Genomic DNA, 20,259 nt, shown 5'->3' with positions numbered 1-20,259 from the left:
ATGGTACTGTGAAAGTACATTGTCATGTCCATGACAAACAGGAGACATTTATCAGCAAAAATAGACACCATCCATGACGTTGTAGACGGCCTTTGCTGGACACTGCTGCCGTTTCTGTAACTCCTGCTGCCATGTCTTTAAGTCATCCGTCTGCTGCATAATGTCAGTGTCCAAAGGATCCTCAGCTGTCTTCCTCCTTCATTGGAGCTGGGTCAGGGAGATGGGGCAGAGGTTGATGGAGTTGCAGAGCAGAGTGCTCCTGGACAGTACGTTGGGTGTTGGTGAGAAGGGCCTGGGGGTTGGGGAAAAAGTCCAGGGAGGTGATGAATCACCTGTAGATGTGCCTTCAAGCTCTGCTCAAAACACCACCCCCCTCCAAAACCTACAAGCAGATGGCGAACTACAGCGCAAGTAATCTTAAAACACCTCCATTGGCTCATTTGAGTTAAAATGTATACCCAAAGTAACTGATTTCATAAATGTCTCAATCTAATTAGCACACACAAAATCTGTTTTCAGATGTTTGAACTAGCCCTGCTAACCATTATGATTTGACAACACAGGCACTGAATATTTCCCACTCATAATTTCTCCAATCCAGAAAAGAGCCAAATCTCACATGTTCTAACTAGGTCTGCTAAACATAAGATCAAACACAGTACAAAAGGACTCGGCTTTATGACGAGTATACCGTGTCTGACGATGTTTCACGTGAACACGAAGCCAATCCAATTGTCAGAAAATCGGTGGGACACGCACACGAGCGGCAGCCTCACTCATCTCTTTCACCATGTTACATCGCCCAGTTTCTGTGTTGTTTTGGATATGTATGTGTGTATTTCAGGAAACGGCTTCCTGGATTCTAAGCAACTGATTGGTCGGCCCCATCTACGATTGAAGCTCTGAACCATCCCTCTCATCAGGGGAAACAGCTGGTTTCAATTACAAACTCCTTCTCCAGCTGGATAAAAGCCAGTGTTCCTTTATTAGGGAAAAGAGAGCTTCTTGGTATGTGCTGTGTTGGTTGTTGGTTAGGTAAAAGTGTTGTAAAGTATTTTGTAGCCGGTCCTGCAGAGGCATGTGTATGCCAAAAGGACTGTTATTGAAATTGTTCACTTTACGTTAGTAATTATTCTGTTTTTGTTCACGGGGGGGGAAGGGGAAGGCACCTTGGGAGTGTTTAGGCAAGAGGCCTGCGGGCATACATATTCCCGTAGTATGTACTCTGTCTATGCACACTAGGTAAGACCTGAGTGGACCACCCCCGGTATTTTGGTTAGCGCGCCAGGTTGCATTAAGAATAGGTAGGTAAGGTAGGAGAGGGGACTATTTTACTATCTTTGCTTTGGTTCCATCCAGCCCCTTTTCCACACATTTACAGTTAAGGAAATATATTCCTTGTTAACTTTTTGGGGATAGGGTGCAGCATTCGGAATTTTGGATGAAAAGCGTGCTTAAAGTAAACTGCCTGCTACTCAGGCCCAGAAGCTAGGATATGCATATTATTGGATAGAAAAGACTAAAGGTTCCAAAACTGTTAAAATAATGTCTGAGTATAACAGAACTGATATGGCAGGCGAAAACCTGAGGAAAATCCATCCAGGAAATGCTATTATTTTGAAATGGCTGTTTTTCCATTGAAAGCCTATCCACCATACAAAGACTTATGACCCAGTTCACGATCCCTATGGCTTCCACTACATGTGGCCAGTCTTTAGGCATTGTTTTAGGATTTTACTCTGAAAAAAATGGAGGGAGAAACATCACTTTCAATGAGTGGAAATTTCCACTGTCCTGATATGAGTTCTGATCGATTATTTATGACAAAAACAACCTGAGGATTGATTATTAACTTTTATTGTACTTTTTGATTTTGTCTGCCTGCTGTGACGGCGCTTTGTTCCAATGGATGACTGAACAAAACACAGAGGTTTTTGAAAATAAAGAGTAGAGGTCGACAGATTAAATCGGAATGGCCGATTAGTTAGGGCAGATTAAGTTTTCATAACAATCGGAAATCGGTAATTTTGGACGCAGATTTAGCCGATTTTATATATATTTATTTATTTATTTTTATTTACACCTTTATTTAACTTTTGCGATACCCCCTTCTCTCAATTTCCACCTGAAGACATACCCAAAACTAAATGTCTGTAGCTCAGGCCCAGAAGCAAGAATATGCATATTCTTGGTATCATTTGAAAGGAAACACTCTGAAATTTGTGGAAATGTGAATTGATTGTAGGAGAATATAACACCATAGATCTGGTAGAAGAAAATTCAAGGAAATAAACATACGTTCTCTGTTTTTTATTGTTGTTGCATCATCTTTCAACTGAACAAGAACATCAGAAATGATGCTGGGGATAATTTCGATGCAGAACATAAGGCAACAGTATTTGAAAAAAGTTTCAGAAAGATATCTTCAGGAACAAGTGAGCTACATGACATTGAGCATGTAGTCACCCAGGTGTCCCACACAAGTTGCCCAAATGTACCCAAGTAGCCAAATTGGTACAGTGATACATTTTGAAGTAAATGACTATATACAAAATACTAAAATGCTATTCTAACACACACCCCCCAAAAATATATATACAAAAAAAATATGAAAATTTGAAGAAAAATGTATAACAAGGGTAACTATTTACACACATTCAATGTATAATATACAATATTGTGAAGACCCTCAGTCCTCTACACAATATTGTGCTGCTGATGCCATGCCCAATAGCAGTCTCTGTCTGCTGTAAAGCAGAGGGTTACTGAACAAGTGGTGCAGGTGATGGGGCATTTCCTGTGACAAAGCGCACATCGACGCCTCCCCACTGTGCCCTTTTTGCCCTGAGGCACATTCATGCCTACAGAGATTAATCTGGGCAGGTGAACAGCACTGGTTGGAGCAGAAGGGACAGAGGTAGAGGGGACAGAGGTAGAGGGGACAGAAGGTGCTGCAGTAGACTTGCTGTAGCAAGCAAGCTCCTGGATGAGCAGCTCTCGGGAAGGCTAGCTTTGAGATGTGGGGCTGTCCACAGCTCTTAGCCATTTCCTTCTGGAGGATGAAGGAATTCACCACAGCAATGTCAATGAAATTATAGAAAAATGTCTTGTACCATTTCATTGTCTTGTGGAGAACATTGTAGTAGCCAATCAGTGCATCTGACAGGTCCACACCTCACATGCCCTTGTTGTAGTCCTTGATAGCTGAAGGAATGGGGACATTTTTGGTGGTCCATGCCCCAGCCCAAACCTCCAGCTTCCTCAGGTCTGCAAACAGGGTAGGGCTTGTGTAGAAGTTGTCCACAAAAATTTGTAGCCCTTCCCTAGCAGCTGAAAATCTATTAACTGTATAACGGAATCATAACTGAGTCCCTTACTGGTCGCAAAACTGCTCTTCCCCTCAGACCAAAAAATTGCACGTGTATGCACACACCGAATCAGCCAAAACAAACAGCCTGTAACCCCACTTAGTTGGTTTGTTACGGATGTATTGTTTTAGGCCAATTCTGGCCTTTGAGGCTACCATCCTCTCATCGATGGAAAGGTTCTGGGCAGGCTGAAAATAGGTCTTGCAGGCCTCAACGATGCTGGGGTAGAGAGGTTTTATTTTGCAGAGCTTATCAAACCTTGCTGTGCCTCTCGTCTTCTCGTTGTTCTCATCAACTTTTGGGTCACTGATATGAAGCGACCGTGAGATTGTCAGAAACCTTTTGCATGACATGACAGTGGAGGGGAAAGGCAGTTGATAGAGGAGAGCAGTTTTCCAGTAGTCATTCAGGGTTTTCAGCTCCACAAGACACATGTAAATGACCATTGACAGGTAACAAAAAAGAGCTGACATGGAAATGGGCTTCCATCCCTCTTTCTTGCCTGCCTGCTTCTTAGCACCATACTTATTAATGTTCAACACCAGGGAATCAACAACAGATGAGGTGAAAAACTGCTGAAAAAGTTGGGCTGTACAGCTGAAAAAGTGGGGCTGTACTTTAAGGTCATGTCCAGCTGAGGTCCTGATGTCCTTTTCGGTCTGAATATTGGAGGTGGAGGCGCCACATCGACCCTCCTCCTCCTCTCTGATTGCAGGTTTATCTCTTCCCCACCTCCGCTTCTTTGTCACAGACTTCACACCTGGCAGGGCGGGGGTAGGTGTGGAGCCGGAGACAGCAGGGGTCCGGCTAGATGAACGAGCTCCTGTGGGGGATGGGCACCTTGGCAGTGGGGGCTCCCAATCAGAATCGGAGGGACTGTGAAATAAAGACAGACACACAGATTATATATAGAGTAGGGAACCTCAATCATTATGGTGATCTGTTGTTCTATTCCATATTTTGCTAAAATACATGTAAAAAAATATATATAATATATACAGACACACAGATTATATATAGAGTAGGTAACCTCAATCATTTTGGTGATCTGTTGTTCTATTCCATGTGTAGATAAAATAAATGTAAAAAATATCTCCAAAACTCCTCAAATGAATAATATTTGATATTATTAATTTCAAACAGCATGAGAGTTACTTACCAATCGAGAATTGCGTCTTCTCCATACAAAAACATTTCTTCAAATTGGGAATCCAATCTTGTCTCACAATCTGACACATCTTCTAGTAACTCTATCACTTTCTCTAGTTTCCAGATTTACTAGCCATAATTCTTTCAATAAAATAGCGGAAAATGATCTCGACTCAATACTGATACGCGCAAACAAAGTGGCACCTTCAGGTAGAAATTTCAATGGCGAATGGCTGTGTAACTCTCGACTTTCGTTCAAGAGCTGGTCTTCCCGGATATAACCATTAGATATTGCCGTTTACCTCAGCTCATTGGCTATCTACCAAGCTAGATTTCAAGACGATCAGTGGTCATTGGGCCGAAATACAGTCAATCAAAGAAGCACTGGTCATATCATTGGCGCGCAATGAGGTCATTGTTTGGTGTGTTCAAATCAGTTACTTTCGGTCAATACGTCCCGTAAAAATAACCATCAGGTATGGTTGTGTTACTAACAAACAGAGGATTGCAATGAAACCAACCATGACTAGATAAACGTAAATTTAGTGTGAGTAATTACATCGAATGTTTCGTCGAAAGTTGGAGACGGAACTCATGACACAAGCCGTTTACAAAATGTGTCGTGTTATGCTATAAAAATTGATTTAATAGAACAAAACGACCATTTATTGTGAAGATTGGACCTTTTGTATTGCGAAAAGATCTTCAAAAGGTAAATGATTATTTTATTGCTATTTCAGACTTGTGACACTACTGCTTGGTTGGAAAATGCTAGTTATACTTGTGTGTGCGGCGCGCTGTCGTCAGATTACCGTAAAGTATGCTTTCGCCAAAAAAAGCAGTTGGATTAAGAAGAAGTTAAGCTTTTAAATGATGTTAGATACATGTATTTACAAGAACGTTTAATACTTCGAATGATGTATTTAGAATCTTTGCGCTCTGCTATTTCACCAGATGTTACCCAGGTGGGACGCTAACGTCCCACCTAGCCTAGAGAAGTTAACTAGGCAAGTCAGTTAAGAACACATTCTTCTTTTCAATGAAGGCCAAGGAACAGTGGGTTAACTGCCTTGTTCAGGGGCAGAACGACAGATTTTTACCTTGTCAGCTCAGGGATTCAATCTTGCAACCTTACGGTTAACTAGTCCAACGCTCTAACCACCTGCCTCACGAGGAACCCGCCTGTTACCGTGGCTTCTTACTGCATTCGCGTAAGTTGCTAGCTAGCATTAAACCTATCTTATAAAAAAACAATCATTCAATCATAATCACTAGTTATAACTACACATGGTTGATGATATTACCAGTTTATCTAGCGTGTCCTGTGTTGCATATAATCGATGCAGTGCGCATTCGCGAAAAAGGTGTACCAAACCATAAACATCAATGCCTTTCTTAAAATCAATACACAGAAGTATATATTTTTAAACCTGTATATTTAGCTAAAAGAAATCCAGGTTAGCAAGCAATATTAACCAGGTGAAATTCTGTCACTTCTCTTGTGTTCATTGCACGCAGAGTCAGGGTATATGCAACAGTTTGGGCCGCCTGGCTCATTGCGAACTAATTTGCCAGAATTTTACGTAATTATGACATAACATTGAAGGTTGTGCAATGTAACAGGAATATTTAGACTTATGGATGCCACCCGTTAGATAAAATACGTAACGGTTCCGTATTTCACTGAAAGAATAAACGTTTTGTTTTCGAGATGATAGTTTCCGGATTCGACCATATTACTGACTCAAGGCTCGTATTTCTTTGTGTTATTATGTTATAATTAAGTCTATGATTTGATAGAGCAGTCTGACTGAGCGATGGTAGGCACCAGCAGGCTCGTAAGCATACATTCAAACAGCACTTTCGTGCGTTTTGACAGCAGCTCTTCCCTGCGCTGTTTATGACTACAAGCCTATCAACTCCCGAGATTAGGCTGGTGTAACCGATGTGAAATGACTAGCTAGTTAGCGGGGTGCGTGCTAATAGCGTTTCAAACGTCACTCGCTCTGAGACTTGGAGTAGTTGTTCCCCTTGCTCTGCATGGGTAACGCTGCTTCGAGGGTGGCTGTTGTCGATGTGTTCCTGGTTCGAGCCCAGGTAGGGGCGAGGAGAGGGACGGAAGCTATACTGTTACACTGGCAATACTAAAGTGCCGATAAGAACATCCAATAGTCAAAGGTATATGAAATACAAAATGGTATAGAGAGAAATAGTCCTATAATTCCTATAATAACTACAACCTAAAACTTCTTACCTGGGAATATTGAGACTCATGTTAAAAGGAACCACCAGCTTTCATATGTTCTCATGTTCTGAGCAAGGAACTTAAACGTTAGCTTTCTTACATGGCACATATTGCACTTTTACTTTCTTCTCCAACACTTTGTTTTTGCATTATTTAAACCAAATTGATTTTATTTATGTATTATATTAAGTTAAAATGAGTGTTCATTCACTATTGTTGTAATTGTCATTATTACAAATAAATAATAATAATCGGCCGATTAATCGGTATCGGCGGTTTATGGTCATCCAATAATCGGTATCGGTGTTGAAAAATCATAAACGGTCGACCTCAAATAAAGAGGGACATTATCAAACAAAACGAACATTTGTGTAACATGGAGTCTTGGGAGTGCAACCATATGAACATCAAAGGAAAGTGATACATTTTATCGTTATTTCTGACTTTTGTTACTCCTACTTGGCTGGTTACTGTTTGTAATGATTTGTCTGCTGGGCGCTGTTCAGATAATCGCATGGTTTGTATGCATGTTTATTATGAGAATTTCTGTTTTGTTGAGTTTCACGCTCTGCAATTTCACCGGATGTTGTTTGAGACAGTGGATTACTGAACAAAACGCGCTAACAAAACAGAGGTTTTTGGATATAAAGAGGGACTTTACCGAACAAAACGAGCTCTGTCCTCAGATAATCGCATGGTTTTCTTTCGCCGTAAAGTATTTTTGAAATCTAACACGGCGGCTGGATTAACAAGATACGCTTTATTTTGATGTATTGCCCTTGTGATTTTATGAAAGTTAAATATTTATAGCAATTTAATTAGAATTTGGCACTCTGCAATTTCACCGGATGTTGTCGAGGTGGACTGTTCCATAAGAAGTTAACGGTAATATTCTCTGCCTCCGTCATCCTTAAAATCACATACCTCTTTCACTCCACGGGGAGGTGAGTTGAGTGTAGCGGGGTGTTGCATTCCCTCCAAGAAACGTACGTAACACCTTTTCAGATTGCCAACATACCGGTCTCGATTCCGATTCTTTCTCCATGTTTCTTTGATATCAGCATCAGTGATCTCTCCCCAGCGGTTGTCTTTTTCATGCTTGTCCGAATACAACCGTATCGAAAGGTTGTAAAGGTTCTCGTATTCTCACCAGCTCGCACAGACACCCAAAACTGGACATGCATAATTGTGTGCAGCAAATCGAGAAAAAAGGTTGCTAGTAGAAGGTCCATCTCTTCCATGTTTATACTAGAAGGGATGTGATGTAGACATAGGGGTGGGACTTCAGTTAACTCACTCAATACTGCCCCCCGGAGCATATTACAAGGAGTCGCTCATTTCGTGAAGAAAAACATTGCAGCACTGCGCTAAGCTCCGTCTGCCCTGTTTGTGTATTGTTTGTCGACCCCTTGAGTTTAGAGAGCCAAGAATTACATCCCAAATGGCAACATTCCCTATATAGTGCAATACTTAGATCAAGGCCCATATGGCTCTGGTCAATAGTGCACCATGTAAGGAATACGGTGACATTTCGGACACAACCATGACGTTAATCTTCCTCTTTCAGATAATAGGCCAACTTGCCATCCGCTAAGCCCGATTCTAGTATATCGTTAATACTATGTATTAACATAGCCATTGTAAGCAAAAACTCACCTCTAATGCAGATAACCATCTATTGAGGTGATATGCAAGAGCTATTTGACATTGTACTGTATATGGACAACCCAGAGCAATGTTATTATGCAAGAAGACAAAGGATATTGGATTAATTAAAAGTTCATCATGTTCCTAAACACCAGTCAAAACCACAATAGTTTGTGCCAAGTAGTCTGTTGCAGACTAGTGGTAAAGTGGAGGCACCAACTTCACTGCAAATTACTGCTGAGCTCTAACAGCGGTTAGTGTGGTCAGACGTGATGTAAAACATCTTAAATTAAACAATCAAGTAGAACAGCCCATTTATCATTCTGTATAACAGAGAGGAGAAAAGCTTTCCAAAACACACCCTGGCACTGGAAATATAATATGGAATCTGTCTGAAGGATGGTGGGAAATGTAAGTAACAATATGAATAAGTAACAATATGAATAAGCCCCCTCCCATCTTGCCTGTGTGAGTCGGGAGCACTCAACCCAGCCCTCCAGCTCCCAACTGACGGGCCAGCTGTCTGAGAGCTGTTAAACGAAATGTCGGTTATTAAAGCACTGTTTGTGAAGGATCACCTTGATCTTGCCCTGGACCAAGGGTTTGTAAATGTTTTCGCTCAGGCCAGCTTTGGGCAACATCCCACGTGCCACATCTATTTTTCTATTGGCACAAGCACTGTTAACACGCATCTTGTTGGTGGGGAGAATGTGCAGTTTCAAGCAAATTTTCTTGCAATTCTATACTTTTTGCCACATCTAATGTGTATTCATGTGATATGAGTGACTCAAACATTACTATAAAATATATGAGATAAGAAACCTAGCATGGTTTAGTTCATTAGACATTTCTGAGAAGTTATAAATGGCTCTCCAAGGTATGACAAGAGAAACTGATGCACTACCAATTTCGATATTACATTGTACTATTAATTTCAAGAGTTGAAAGCCGAAAGTTGAAAAGCTGGGATGTGGGGGGGGCACAGTTTGGGAACCACTGCCCTAGACCTTCTACAATTTGCATACCGCCCAACAGATACCGCCCAACAGATCCACGGATGACACAATTGCCATCGCACTGCACACTTCCCTATCCCATCTGGACAAGAGGAATACTCATGTAAAAATGCTGTTCAACTACAGCTCAGCCTTCAACACCAAAGTGCCCTCCAAGCTCATCACTAAGCTTGGGGTCCTGGGTCTGGACCCTACAAGGGTACGTGCTCAGCCCCCTCCTGTACTCTCGGTTCACCCATGACTGCATGGCCACACACCTCAAGTGCAATCCAGTTTGCAGATGACAACAATGACGAGACAGCCTACAAGGAGTAGGTGAGGGCCCTGGCGGAGTGGTGCCAGGAAAAAAAAATAAAAATCTACTCTTCGGTTAACTTCTTTGGGACTAAGGGGGCAGTATTGAGTAGCTTGGATGAAAAGGTGCCCAGAGTAAACTGCCTGCTACTCAGGCCCAAAAGCTAGAATATGCATATAATTAGTAGATTTGGATAGAAAACACTGAAGTTTCCAAAACTGTTTGAATGATGTCTGTGAGTATAACAGAACTCATATGGCAGGCAAAACCTGAGAAAAAAATCCAACCAGGAAGTGAGAAATCTGAGGTTTGTAGGTTTTCAAGTCTTTGCCTATCCAATATAGTGTCTATGGGGTCATATTGCACTTCCACTAGATGTCAACAGTCTTTAGAACATTGTTTCAGGCTTCTACCATGAAGGGGGAGAGAATGAGATCTGTTTCAACCAGGTGTCTTGCAGAGTGCCATGAGCTCAGTCAGGCGCGCCCCCGTGAGAGGTAGCTGCGTTCCATCGCATTTCTACAGACAAAGGAATTCTCCGGTTGAAACATTTTGAAGATTTATGTTAAAAACATCCTAAAGATTGATTCTATACATCGTTTGACATGTTTCTACAAAATGTAATATAACTGACTTTTCATCTGGCCTGCGCATCGTGAATTTGGATTTGTGAACTAAACGTGAACAAAAAGGAGGTATTTGGACATAAATTATGGACTTTATCGAACAAAACAAACATTTGTGGAACTGGGATTCCTGGTAGTTCATTCTGATGAAGATCAAAGGTAAGTGAATATTTATAATGCTTTTTATGACTTCTGTTGACTCCACAACATGGCGGGTATCTGTATGCCTTGTTTTGGTCTCTGAGCGCTGTACTCAGATTATTGCATGGTGTGTTTTTTCAGTAAAGCTTTTTTGAAATCTGACACAGCGGTTGCATTAAGGAGAAGTATATTTATAATTCCATGTATAACACTTGTATTTTCATAAAGGTTTATGATGAGTATTTCTGTAAATTGATGTGGCTCTCTGCAAAAATCACCGGATGTTTTGGAAGCAAAACATTACTGAACATAACGCGCCAATGTAAACTGAGATTTTTGGATATAAATATGAACTTTATCGAACAAAACATACATGTATTGTGTAACATGAAGTCCTATGAGTGTCATCTGATGATCATCAAAGGTTAGTGATTAATTTTAGTTCTATCTGCTTTTTGCGACTCCTCTCTTTGGCTGGAGAAATGGCTGTGTTTTTCTGTGACTAGGTGCTGACCTAACATAATCGCATGGTATGCTTTCGTCGTAAATCCTTTTTGAAATCGGACACTGTGGTGGGATTAACAAGTTTATCTTTAAAATGCAATAAATGCAAATTAATTACTTAAAAATCATACAATGTGATTTTCTGGATTTTGGTTTTAGATTCCGTCTCACAGTTGAAGTGTACCTATGATAAAAAAATACAGACCTCTACATGCTTTGTAAGTAGGAAAACCTGCAAAATCGTCAATGTATCAAATACTTGTTCTCCCCACTGTATATACACAGATTATTTTATTAGTTATACTATTTTGATATTGATTACTGCACTGTTGGATAGAGCTTGAACTTGATGACTTTAAGGAATGAAAAATAAAGTCTAATAAAAACATAGAAATATACACAAATGGAGATATTTTATTATTTCATAGAAATTTCCTATTGATGTCTACCCAATGTGGACCTGACTGAGACAATGGGATGTTTTGGCAATTGAATGTTCCCTATTTTTGGCTTTGGAAAAAAATATTGAAACCCAAAACCGTTATTATTTTAATAACCAAAGCACTAATCGCAATGGCACAGAGGACTGGCTCTGGTCTATACTGCCGACCTGCATTCAGGCTAAAGGCTAGCCTAATAATAGCAGAACAGGCAGACCGTGGTCAGAGATCACAGCAATCCTATGACAACGCTCCAGTAGCTAGCTATAAATACACAAACTGGGATCCCAGCAATGTGACCTTGCTGTCAAACAGGTGCCTATGCTGCTGTACATAATTAACCTGGCTTTCCTAAATTCATTATATTATGTAAACTGGTAACGTTTAAAACCATCAAAGAATTACTCAAAGCTACAATTGGTGTGTGCACGGAGTAAGAGTAAGTTAAATGTTAAATGGCAGCAGAACTCATTCTGGAGCAATTGCTTTTGTCACAGGACTGTAATGTTCGAGTAGTGAGAATGTTTCATAGGCAGTATTGGTTAATAACCGTGTTTTTTGGGGGGGGCATTAACAAAACATTAAAAACCCTTGTAACGCATGGGCATATTTGGGGATGCAGTCTACAAATACTTTGCCACTTGGTATTGCAAGCGTTTTTTAAAATAACCAAAGAAAAACGCCTCTGAATCATGTCTATGATAATTAGACCATCATACATGTTAACAATGCTGCATTCTCTGCACTGTAACTGCCCATGAATTTCACACCACAAAAAAAGAGAACCCCCAGAGACAGGAGAGAGAAGGAACATCTCCCTCTATAGGAGGTAGATGTCCCTCCAGCACCCCAATATTCTGGAAGTAAAGGGCCTTACCTTATGCACACTCTTGGGGTCCTCTAACCATGAATAGTACATCTCCTCCACGTAATTAGAGCTCGTTCCATTGAGGAAAGGCTCTGCAGCCACAGGTGAAGTGTAGCATCTGACTGGCTGAAACGTCTTTGGTACGGCCGCAGGCCTCTGCTGTGAAAAGGTCTGAGAGACAGTCAGTGGCCGCAGCCGGGCAGCACAAGTCCTTAAGCGGTGCATCGCAGTCCTTTAGCACACACACAACTCGCCTGTCTCTCCAAAACAACCACAGAGCAGGTTTGAGACTACTTTCACTTCAACCAAACTGCAGTCAAATGATCCACTGGAAACCTATTTCTCCAGAGGGCCTTTGATTTCCACTTGTCAGCGGTCTTTGTTTCCTGACCTGCAAAAGATTGAGAGGTTGTGTGAATATATAGGCAATGATAACAGAGAGGAAAAGGGACAGCCCGATACTTAAAATAAAACAGGGCAAAGCCAACTTTGATTGATGTCACTGCCAGTACAATTCTTTACACCAAGGTTCAGCAACCTTTTCTAGCATGAGAGCTACTTTTAAAACATGAAACGTCACAAGCTAGTGTTTTTTATAGCTTTCAAATAGTCCCATTCTTCTGCTTTACCCTGCAACTCTTCCCCGGGTCCTTGGTGTACAAGAGTGTTGTGTCAATATACACCTAGTAAAATAAATGGTTAATACATTTTTTTCTCTCAATATTACAATTATTCAGAGAAACAACGAAATTGGAAAAAATATGAAAAAACAATGCATGTAGCCTCCTTTCAGAATTGCATGGCAAGCTACTCATAGGTGGGCTGCGAGCTACTGGAAGCTCACGATCTACCTGTTGGAGACCCCTGCTATATATACACACACACAGAGAGAGTAATAAACTGTCAAAATTTAAATTGCATCATTTGTTTTAAGGGCATGAGAGTACAGTTTAATGAGGGCTGGGTTAAAGCCCCAAAACATCTCATGACTGAAACTTAAGTTCATCTCAGATGGGTAAAAAATAAAATAAAAAAAATAAAAAATACTTTTTTTTTTAAAGTGGCCTTGGGGGCCACACCGGATTTTCTAAATTCAAACGGTAGGCCGCACAGATTTTTTTTATGACCAATTTGTTTATCAAAATTGATTTGCGGGCCAGAAAAAGGCTAGTCGTTTGAAAATATATAGGTCCATTATACAGTGTACAAAACCTTATCACCTGATATTTCCATGACAGACTGACCAGGTGAATCCAGGTGAAAGCTATGATCCGCTTCAATCAGTATCGAAGGTAGAAGGCTTGAGACAATTGAGACATGGATTGATTATGTGTGCCATTCAAAGGGTGAATGGGCAAGACAAAATACTTAAGTGCCTTTGAACGGGTTATGGTAAGTAGGTGCCAGGCGCACTGGTAAGTGTCAAGAACTGCAACGCTGCTGGGTTTTTCACAATCAACAATATCCCGTGTATCAAATGGTCCACCGCCCAAAGAACATTCAGCCAACTTGAAAACTGGGACGCAGTCCCTGTGGAATGCCCCAAGAAATTGAGGCTGTTCTGAGACAAAAAGGGAGGTGCAACTCAATATTAAGGTGTTCAGTATAATTTCTAGACTTTATCTAGTTTTAGACGTTCAAGTGTGGCCTTGAGTTTTACAACCCCCCCCCCCCCCCCCAAAAAAAAAGATGTACTTCAAAACTTCAATTAAATGCAGTCTCAAATAGCCACCTGTCCCTTTTAATAGCCGGACAATGGCACACATTTCAGCAAATAAACAATGGCTCTAAATGAATTGTTTACAAGGATACCATTAACTGTTTAAGGTTTAATGTTTGATTTGTTACATTAAATAATTCAGTAATGACTCAGAAAAATGGCAATCAGTTTTTAATCGCCATTAAGAAACGGCTAGCCATTGGCTGCTAACAACTGAGAACTGTTAACTGGCAAGTACAAAAAGTAAAAACAGCAAATGTATCCAACAAATTTGTAGTCACTGTATGAATATGGGACCAAATACTTCACTTTTTACTAGGGTTGTGCCGAGTAGTAGGACAAAACGAGTATCGTAACAGATATGGGCAATTTTCTGGATATTATTATGATCGTTTGACATGTTTCTACGAACTGTAATATGACTTTTCGCCTGGACTTGCCCGCGCCTCCTGAGTTTGGATTTGTGTACTAAACGCACTAACAAAAAGGAGGTATTTGGACATAAATGATAGACTTCATCGAACAAAACAAACATTTATTGTGGAACTGGGATTCCTGGGAGTGCATTCTGATGAAGATCATCAAAGGTAAGTGAATATTTATAATGCTATTTCTGACTTCTGTTGACTCCACAACATGGCAGGTATCTGTATGGGTTGTTTTGGTCTCTGAGCGCTGTACTCAGATTATTGCATGGTGTGCTTTTTCGAAATCTGATACAGCGGTTGCATTAACTTCTTTGGGGTAGGGGGCAGTATTTTCACATCCGGATGAAAAGCGTGCCCAGAGTAAACGGCCTGTTACTCAGCCATAAAAGCTAGAATGTGCATATTATTAGTAGATTTGGATAGAATACACTCTGAAGTTTCTAAAACTGTTTGAATGATGTCTGAGTATAACAGAACTCATATGGCAGGCAAAAACCTGAGTAAAATCCAACCAGGAAGTGGGAAATCTGAGGTTGGTCGATTTTCAACTCTGCCCCTATTGAAGATAGTGGGATATTGGTAATTTTGTACTTCCTAAAGCTTCCACTAGATGTCAACAGTCTTTAGAGCCTTGTCTGACGCTTCTACTGTGAAGTGGGGCCGAATGAGGGGATTGAGTAAGGTCTACCATGAGCTGAACATGCGCTTACCATGCGCGTTCATGTGAGAGCGAGCTCTGTTCCATCGCACTTCTGAAGACAAAGGAATTCTCCGGTTGGAACATTATTGAAGAATTATGTTAAAAACATCCTAAAGATTGATTCAATACTTTGTTTGTCATGTTTTTACAGGCTGTAATATAACTTTTTTTACTTTGCGTCCGTACTTTCCGCTGGACTTGAACGCGCGTCGTGAGTTTGGAAAGTGTACTGAACGCTAGAACAACAAGGAGGAATTTGGACATAAATGATGGACATTATCGAACAAAACAAACATTTATTGTGGAACTGGGATTCCTGGGAGTGCATTCTGATGAAGATCATCAAAGGTAAGTGAATGTTTATAATGTTATTTCTGACTTCAGTTGACTGCACAATATGGCGGATATATTTTTTCTTGATTGGGCTCTGAGCGCCGACCTCAGATTATTGCATGGTTTGCTTTTTCCGTAAAGCTTTTTTGAAATCTGACACAGCGGTTGCATTAAGGAGAAGTGCATCTAAAGTTCCATGCATAACACTTGTACTTTCATCAACAATAATGAGTATTTCTGTAAATTGATGTGGCTCGCTGCAAAATCACCAGATGTTTTGGAACTACTGAACGTAACGCGCCAATGTAAACTCAGATTTTTGGATATAAATATGAACTTTATCGAACAAAACATACATGTATTGTGTAACATGAAGTCCTATGAGTGTCATCTGATGGAGATCAAAGGTTAGTGATTAATTTGATCTATATTTCTGCTTTTTGTGAATCCTCTCTTTGGCTGGAAAAATTGCTGTGTTATTCTGTGAATAGGCACTCACCTAACATAATCGTTTGGTTTGCTTTCGTCGTAAAGCCTTTTTCAAATCGGACACTGTGGCTGGATTTACAACAAGTGTATCTTTAAAATAGTGTAAAATACATGTATGTTTGAGGAATTGTAATTATGGGATTTCTGTTGTTTTGAATTTGGTGCCGTGCAATTTCACTGGCTGTTGGCGAGGTGGGACGCTACGTCCCACATATCCCAGAGAGGTTAACACCCTTACTCTTACGATAAGTGCCATGGGATCTTTAGTGACCACAGAGTCAGGACACCCGTTTTTAACGTCCCATCCGAAAGACAGTACCCTGCACAGGACAATGTCCCCAATCACTGCCCTGGGTCATTGGAATATTTTTTTATAGACCAACGGGTGCCTCCTACTGGCCCTCCAACACCACTTCCAGCAGCATCTGGTCTCCCATCCAGGGACTGGCCAGGACCAACCCTGCTTAGCTTTAAAAGCAAGCCAGCAGCTGGATTTAACTGTATCAGTAGTCAAAGTGAGTTGGGAGAAAACTGAAATAATGCCCATTTCGAGTTTAATTTTCAAGCGTAGAAAGTAGATTTTAGTGGAAATGGTAAACCTGGGTGTGACATACCTAAGTGTATTGATACCATGCAATTTGTGACCTATTTCAGGAAGCTAGGCGTATGTCACTACTTCACAGAAGGCATTAGAACGTTTTTAAAAAATGATCAGGAACATATGAAATTTCCTGTGCCTCAATAACAAACTTGCATGCCATCTGTAAATACAAATAAAATTGTTAAATTACTAGTTGGTTTAGCCACGGAAAAAGCCAGGAACTTTCCCGATAGCCATGATTGGCTGAGAATTAATGGGCTGGACATGAGATTAGTTCAGATTGGTTGACACCACGGGCAAAAAAAAGCATTAATCCATGGATATGGTAAGAGTCTAGCTACATTTTCAGATATTATGTTTCTAATTTCGTCAGAAAGTCATTTTCATTGCACGTTAAAGTGTAATGTTAGCTAGCCAGCGAATGTTAGCTTGTTGGCTCGCTAGATAACACCACGTGTATGATCTTTGTATCTCAGAAATCCCATTTGCATTGCTAGTTATAGCATAATGTTAGCTAGCTAACATTGAACATAGTTGGTTAGCTTTTGCTGCAGATTCATACTACAGCATTTCATGCATGGTGACTAGCTATGATAAACCATCTGTACTGTATCTATGGGTTGGGAGTTTGGTTCATTATTCATCTTGCAGGCAATTTTTGTGGGGTGAAATACTCTGAATTCTGCATTAACACAACCCCTAAATTCAACATGCTATTTAATCCAAGTAAGTGGCCGAATTAATAAGGTGCCAGGGCATAATATTGTGTTAGCTTTCTGCCGTGTTCGACAAGTCTTCTCTCCCCTGTTCTCGGAGTAGAGCAGGCCTGTTGCCCTAGGGCAGGGCTGTCCAACCCTGTTCCTGGAGAGCTATCCTACTCTAGGTTTTCAATCCAACCCCAGTTGTAACCAACCTGATTCAGCTTTTCAAGCAGCTAATTATTAGAATCAGGTGCACTAGATGAGGGTTGGAGTGAAAACCTACAGGATGGTAGATCTCCAGGAACAGGGTTGGACAGCCCTGCCCTAGGGACTCCAGACAGACAACGTGTAGCCTACACATGCTGCTCCACAGCCAGTACTGTTCATTTGCACAATGTCTCTTGTTCACATCCGCTTGTAAATGTCCAAACTCACCAAAAATGACATTCGGTAGCTCCCCCACACATATATAAACTTTATGAGTTGGATTGCCTATCTTTGCAATTTGGCTATTTTCGTTAGGGCTCGTTAGCAAATGTAATGGTTATTTCTTAATTTTCTGGCGCACCCTTGTGCAACGTATATCCCGAGTGGCGCAGCGGTCTAAGGCACTGCATCATCCGGCCGTGATAGGGAGTCCCATTGGGCTGCACACAATTTGCCCAGCGTCATCCGGGTTTGGCCGTCATTGTAAATAAGACTGTTCTTAACTGACTTGGATAGTTAAATAATGATTAAAAAATTCTAAAAAATGAGACAGTATGAAAATCTGAATAAAGTCCAACCCTAGAGGCTATGTTTTTGGTGCATTCGTGGACATGCTGTGGTGTGTACTGTGCATAGTATGGGGTGCTGCAGGACCCCCTGAAAAATCGGAATGAAAAAAATATATATATATATATATAACCAAAGTAGTGCACTGGGCGTTTACTACTACTACTTCTGTAGTATCCGCACGGATATAGCCGTCTGTAGCGCGGGCAACAAAACTATCAGCATGAGATTTGTCACTAGCCGCTTACCAATGAAAGTCGCTGGAGGGGTCTGAAAACTCGCTAAAAATAGCAGCAATGGCCGCTACGCCTGTTTTGATCTTGCATTCATACTTTAAATATTCTCATTCACCACCTAATGTGAAGCCGCCTAAAATTGCTTTTCTAAAAGAGCCCATTGGTTCTCTAAATGAAATCCCGCATGAAAACAGGACCAAATGTCAAAAACTTTGTTCATACAAGACATGGGTTTCCGACTCGCAAAACACAATGTTCTAACGTCAGTTAACAAACAAGCATATTTTGAATTCTAACAGTTGGTTTGTAGTTTCTATACTTATTTAGATACCTTTAGTCAAATGATATACTAAGCCGGGCGAGGGGCCTGCTTCAATGACATGATTCTCTCGCACACACAAGATAGCTAACGGAGCGAATTAACGTTAGCTGGCTAGTTATCCAACTAACGTTATCTATCTTTTAGCCGCTAACTATCTGCTAGATAACATAGATATCGACCATTACTTACCACAAACCATTAAAACGTGTGAATGTTTTTTTTTTTTACTGTTAATTAGGAACAAAGTTCCCAAGAATTGCTGGCTAGCCAACTCTTGAGAAACCAGAACTGGGTGGGTATAATTTGTGGAACGTTCCAATAGGAATCTGTTCCAAAAACGTCGTAAACAACGCATACAACGTTGTATAGCGGCAGAGTAAGATACCAGGTAGGGAGTGAGCAATTTTGTTGAGTTTTTCCACTCACCACGTTTATTCCTAAAAATGTCTAACCTCACACTGGTAGCCTATGGACAAACATTAAGAATAAGCTACGTGGTGAGTTGATGCCTATTCGGCAGCTAGTTAGCTAGGTGAATTGATCATGCTACGTTGTATGCATTGTTTGTTGACATCCTTGTTATTTACGCAGTTTTGGGAACAGATTCCTGTTGGAACGTTCCCCAAATTATACCCACCCACCAGAACTAGCTAACGTTACTTCGTCGCAGCGACTACTGGACTGACAATGCCCCTCGTTGAAGCAAAATTGTATAAACTTCACAAAATCACCTACTTTCAATATCAAGTCGTTTGAAGATTGAATATGACGCTAATCCAGTGGCTCCTAAATTACCTCTTTCTCGTTGCCCTCTGTGTCCTGAATGAAAGTGACAGCTAAGCACACACAAAAGCAACAGCGATATGTGTAGGAGCCTGCTTCTTCTTCTATGGTATAAATGCTTCCTCTTCGATGGGGTTTATTGGTGCAATTACCGCCACCAGCTGGACGGGGTATTGAATAAGAAACAAAAACTGCGGGAAAGGGGGAAAACGACATCATACAAAATTAAACACTTCAACTAACAAAACCCATACTACTTCAATCACAGTCCACTCCAAAATACATCCATACACACGCTCAAGGTCCTGTGATGGCAGAGCATTCAACAACAGGATTTCTTTCAAGGCCTCGGCTGTGAAATCACAAAGACCCCAAAAACGTTCAGCTGCATTCACAATAATTCCAATTGTCTTAGACTTCTCCTCCGCTTGTACTGTACAGTTTATGACCATTGCAATAAATAATAGAAAGTCCACTTTTTTAACATGTATCATTTCACTATCCCTCGGTCGATGAGAAACCATCAAATCAAACTTTATTGGTCACATACAAGTGTTTAGCAGATGTTATTGCGGGTGTAGCGAAATGCGTGTGCTTCTAGCTCCAACAGTGCAGTAATATCTAACAATATATACCCAATACACACAAATCTAAGTAGAAATGAATTAAGACTATATACATATGGCCTAGCGATGTCCGAGCGGAACGGACTAAGATACAGTAAAATAGCATAGAAAAACAGTATATACATATGAGATGAGTAATGCAAGATATGTAAGTATTATTAAGTGAATGAGATACCGTAGAATAGTATAGAAAACAGTATATACACATGAGATGAGTAATGCCAGATATGTAAACATTATTAAGTGA

General features: G+C 40.7%; 1 protein-coding gene across 5 annotated transcripts in view; it reads right to left on the bottom strand.

The window, feature by feature from the left end:
• The window catches only part of LOC112080392 (2-oxoglutarate dehydrogenase complex component E1), a 123,122-nt gene extending 103,639 nt beyond the window's left edge, over window positions 1-19,483 (bottom strand). For 3 of the 5 annotated variants that reach the window (XM_070442542.1, XM_070442540.1, XM_070442541.1), the window contains exons 1-2: window positions 19,327-19,483; window positions 12,309-12,676 (exon numbers count right to left, since the gene is read on the bottom strand). In XM_070442542.1, coding sequence (XP_070298643.1) covers window positions 12,309-12,524 — 216 coding nt within the window. In that variant the 5' untranslated portion in view covers window positions 12,525-12,676; window positions 19,327-19,483. Of the gene's footprint in view, window positions 1-12,308; window positions 12,691-19,326 lie in introns of all 5 variants that reach the window. The other 2 variants (XM_024146129.1, XM_024146130.2) reach the window with 2 other exon arrangements.
• Window positions 19,484-20,259: the final 776 nt, after the last annotated feature.

This window comes from Salvelinus sp. IW2-2015, unplaced genomic scaffold, assembly GCF_002910315.2.
Source record: "Salvelinus sp. IW2-2015 unplaced genomic scaffold, ASM291031v2 Un_scaffold16312, whole genome shotgun sequence".
NCBI classification, from domain to species: domain Eukaryota; kingdom Metazoa; phylum Chordata; class Actinopteri; order Salmoniformes; family Salmonidae; genus Salvelinus; species Salvelinus sp. IW2-2015.
Note: the sequence above shows the minus strand (reverse complement) of the source record. Positions and strands in the feature narration are given on the sequence as shown.